Source organism: Oncorhynchus gorbuscha, unplaced genomic scaffold (genome assembly GCF_021184085.1).
Source record: "Oncorhynchus gorbuscha isolate QuinsamMale2020 ecotype Even-year unplaced genomic scaffold, OgorEven_v1.0 Un_scaffold_2422, whole genome shotgun sequence".
Classification (NCBI taxonomy): domain Eukaryota; kingdom Metazoa; phylum Chordata; class Actinopteri; order Salmoniformes; family Salmonidae; genus Oncorhynchus; species Oncorhynchus gorbuscha.
The window spans coordinates 68,416-72,246 of record NW_025746940.1 but is presented as its reverse complement, the minus strand read 5'-3'; the positions used below and the strand labels follow the sequence as shown (position 1 = coordinate 72,246).

At 43.2% G+C, this 3,831-nt stretch overlaps 1 protein-coding gene across 1 annotated transcript; it reads right to left on the bottom strand.

The window, feature by feature from the left end:
* Positions 1-1,513: 1,513 nt before the first annotated feature.
* On the bottom strand, positions 1,514-2,669 carry LOC124025761 (early nodulin-75-like). Its single transcript, XM_046339101.1, has 2 exons — positions 2,664-2,669; positions 1,514-2,371 (listed from the first exon to the last, which is right to left on the bottom strand). The coding sequence occupies exons 1-2, from the start codon at positions 2,667-2,669 to the stop codon at positions 1,514-1,516; spliced, it is 864 nt and encodes a 287-aa protein (XP_046195057.1).
* Between the last annotated feature and the right edge of the window lie 1,162 nt (positions 2,670-3,831).

Sequence of the window (3,831 nt, the reverse complement as noted above, 5' to 3'; positions counted from 1 at the left end):
TACATGGATAGAAACTGCCGACCCTGATGTATTTATGCTTTCTGAAACCTGGCTCAAAAAAAATCTATTACAGACAAACATATAAATGGTTACAGTGGTGGTGTTGCTGTATACATAAAAGGCAAGTTCTTGGGGGTCGTTCTGACTTCTGTTGCTAAACCTCGGCCATTTCAATATCTGTCTTTGAACCTAAACCTCGGCCATTTCAATATCTGTCTTTGAACCTAAACCTCGGCCATTTCAATATCTGTCTTTGAACCTAAACCTCGGCCATTTCAATATCTGTCTTTGAACCTAAACCTCGGCCATTTCAATATCTGTCTTTGAACCTAAACCTCGGCCATTTCAATATCTGTCTTTGAACCTAAACCTCGGCCATTTCAATATCTGTCTTTGAACCTAAACCTCGGCCATTTCAATATCTCTCTTTGAACCTAAACCTCGGCCATTTCAATATCTGTCTTTGAACCTAAACCTCGGCCATTTCAATATCTGTCTTTGAACCTAAACCTTGGCCATTTCAATATCTCTCTTTGAACCTAAACCTCGGCCATTTCAATATCTGTCTTTGAACCTAAACCTCGGCCATTTCAATATCTGTCTTTGAACCTAAACCTCGGCCATTTCAATATCTGTCTTTGAACCTAAACCTCGGCCATTTCAATATCTGTCTTTGAACCTAAACCTCGGCCATTTCAATATCTGTCTTTGAACCTAAACCTCGGCCATTTCAATATCTGTCTTTGAACCTAAACCTCGGCCATTTCAATATCTGTCTTTGAACCTAAACCTCGGCCATTTCAATATCTGTCTTTGAACCTAAACCTCGGCCATTTCAATATCTGTCTTTGAACCTAAACCTCGGCCATTTCAATATCTCTCTTTGAACCTCGGCCATTTCAATATCTGTCTTTGAACCTAAACCTCGGCCATTTCAATATCTCTCTTTGAACCTAAACCTCGGCCATTTCAATATCTCTCTTTGAACCTAAACCTCGGCCATTTCAATATCTCTCTTTGAACCTAAACCTCGGCCATTTCAATATCTCTCTTTGAACCTAAACCTCGGCCATTTCAATATCTCTCTTTGAACCTAAACCTTGGCCATTTCAATATCTCTCTTTGAACCTAAACCTCGGCCATTTCAATATCTCTCTTTGAACCTAAACCTCGGCCATTTCAATATCTGTCTTTGAACCTCGTCTCATCTTTAAATATTGTTGTATCTTGTTGTTTATAGACCTTCATCTGCTACTGTTGGCTCTCTGGACTGCACATTTTAATTGTTATCACAGAATGTCAACTCTGAGTTTGTCCTGATGGGGGATCTGAATCAGGAGTTTGTCCTGATGGGGGATCTGAATCAGGGGTTTGTCCTGATGGGAGATGTGAATCAGGAGTTTGTCCTGATGGGGGATCTGAATCAGGAGTTTGTCCTGATGGGGGATCTGAATCAGGGGTTTGTCCTGATGGGGGATCTGAATCAGGAGTTTGTCCTGATGGGGGATCTGAATCAGGGGTTTGTCCTGATGGGGGTATGATTCAGTAGTTTGTCCTGATGGGGTATCTGAATCAGGGGTTTGTCCTGATGGGGGATCTGAATCAGGGGTTTGTCCTGATGGGGGATCTGAATCAGGAGTTTGTCCTGATGGGGGATCTGAATCAGGGGTTTGTCCTGATGGGGGATCTGAATCAGGAGTTTGTCCTGATGGGGAATCTGAATCAGGAGTTTGTCCTGATGGGGGATCTGAATCAGGGGTTTGTCCTGATGGGGGATCTGAATCAGGAGTTTGTCCTGATGGGGAATCTGAATCAGGAGTTTGTCCTGATGGGGGATCTGAATCAGGGGTTTGTCCTGATGGGGGATCTGAATCAGGAGTTTGTCCTGATGGGGGATCTGAATCAGGGGTTTGTCCTGATGGGGGATCTGAATCAGGGGTTTGTCCTGATGGGGGATCTGAATCAGGAGTTTGTCCTGATGGGGGATCTGAATCAGGGTTTGTCCTGATGGGGGATCTGAATCAGGGGTTTGTCCTGATGGGGGATCTGAATCAGGGGTTTGGGGTTTGTCCTGATGGGGGATCTGAATCAGGGGTTTGTCCTGATGGGGGATCTGAATCAGGGGTTTGTCCTGATGGGGGATCTGAATCAGGAGTTTGTCCTGATGGGGGATCTGAATCAGGAGTTTGTCCTGATGGGGGATCTGAATCAGGGGTTTGTCCTGATGGGGGATCTGAATCAGGGGTTTGTCCTGATGGGGGATCTGAATCAGGGGTTTGTCCTGATGGGGGATCTGAATCAGGGGTTTGTCCTGATGGGGGATCTGAATCAGGGGTTTGTCCTGATGGGGGATCTGAATCAGGGGTTTGTCCTGATGGGAGATGTGAATCAGGAGTTTGTCCTGATGGGGAATCTGAATCAGGAGTTTGTCCTGATGGGGGATCTGAATCAGGGTTTGTCCTGGTGGGGGATCTGAATCAGGGGTTTGTCCTGATGGGGAATCTGAATCAGGGGTTTGTCCTGATGGGGAATCTGAATCATGACTGGCTAACTGTCAGGAGTTTGTCTTGATGGGGGATCTGAGTCAGGGGTTTGTCCTGATGGGGGATCTGAATCAGCAGTTTGTCCTGATGGGGATTCTGAATCAGGACTGGCTAACTCACGTCCATTGTAAGGAGACCAAGGTGCAGCATGATATGTGTACATTCTTCTTTAATAAAGAACGAAACACTGAACAACATAACAAAACGATCCCTGAAGCTGATATTGATAGTGCAGCCAGGCAACTAAACATAGAACAAGAACCCACAAACACAAAAGGGTAAAATGGCTGCCTAAATATGATCCCCAATCAGAGACAACGATAAACAGCTGCCTCTGATTGGGAACCAATTCAGGCCACCATAGACATACATAAACCTAGACCTATCAAACCCCTAGACATACAAAAACCCTAGACAATACAAAAACTAGCATACCCACCCTCGTCACACCCTGACCTAACCAAAATATAAAGAAAACAGAGATAACTAAGGTCAGAGCGTGACATCTAACTGGGATCATCTCAAAATAATTTGCAATACCTATAATCTCACTCAGATTGTCAACGGTGTTACTCGATCGAATATAAAATATCCTCTGAAATCCTCTTTGGTTTGATTTGATTTTATCCAAATACTCCTCATCATTTTAATGCTTCTGGTATTTTTTTTTTTGCAAATTACATAAGTGATCACTGTGCTTATTGCCTGTGTGAGAGATGGTCAAATTCCTAAGAAATCTCCACGTGTTATTACGAAAAGAATCAGGAAACGGTTTGATGTTCAAGGTTGTTTACATGATGTATCTGGCATTGAATGGAATAGAATGGAATGAATCCCTGGTGTTGAACTAGTCTTTTCTTCCACAAAGCATTCCAGGATGTTTGTAATAGGCCCCTTTTTTAAAAAATGCCGGGTTTCAAGGGCAGAGAGAAGCTTTGGTTTACTAAGGAACTTAGTCATAAGGGAATGAAATGCATTGTGGGCTAAAACAAGAGGGTTCTGGTTCGGCTGATGACTGGATGGCTTTTAAACTTCTTTGAAATATGGGCGTGGCTATGATCCGTAAATTGAAAGCAGACCACTAGCTGAAATCTACTTCACATAGTTTAAATGATCCATCCACATTGTGTCAGGTAGTGAAAGGTTTGGAGTGCAAGAGAAGATACACAGCTTCCCAAACAATTGTTGGTCGACACACAGATTGTAACTGAGAGAGAACCTCCATTTTGAAAGCCTTGAACCAGCATGTTTTAGATACAGTTTATTTGAAAAGATCAAATGTATAATT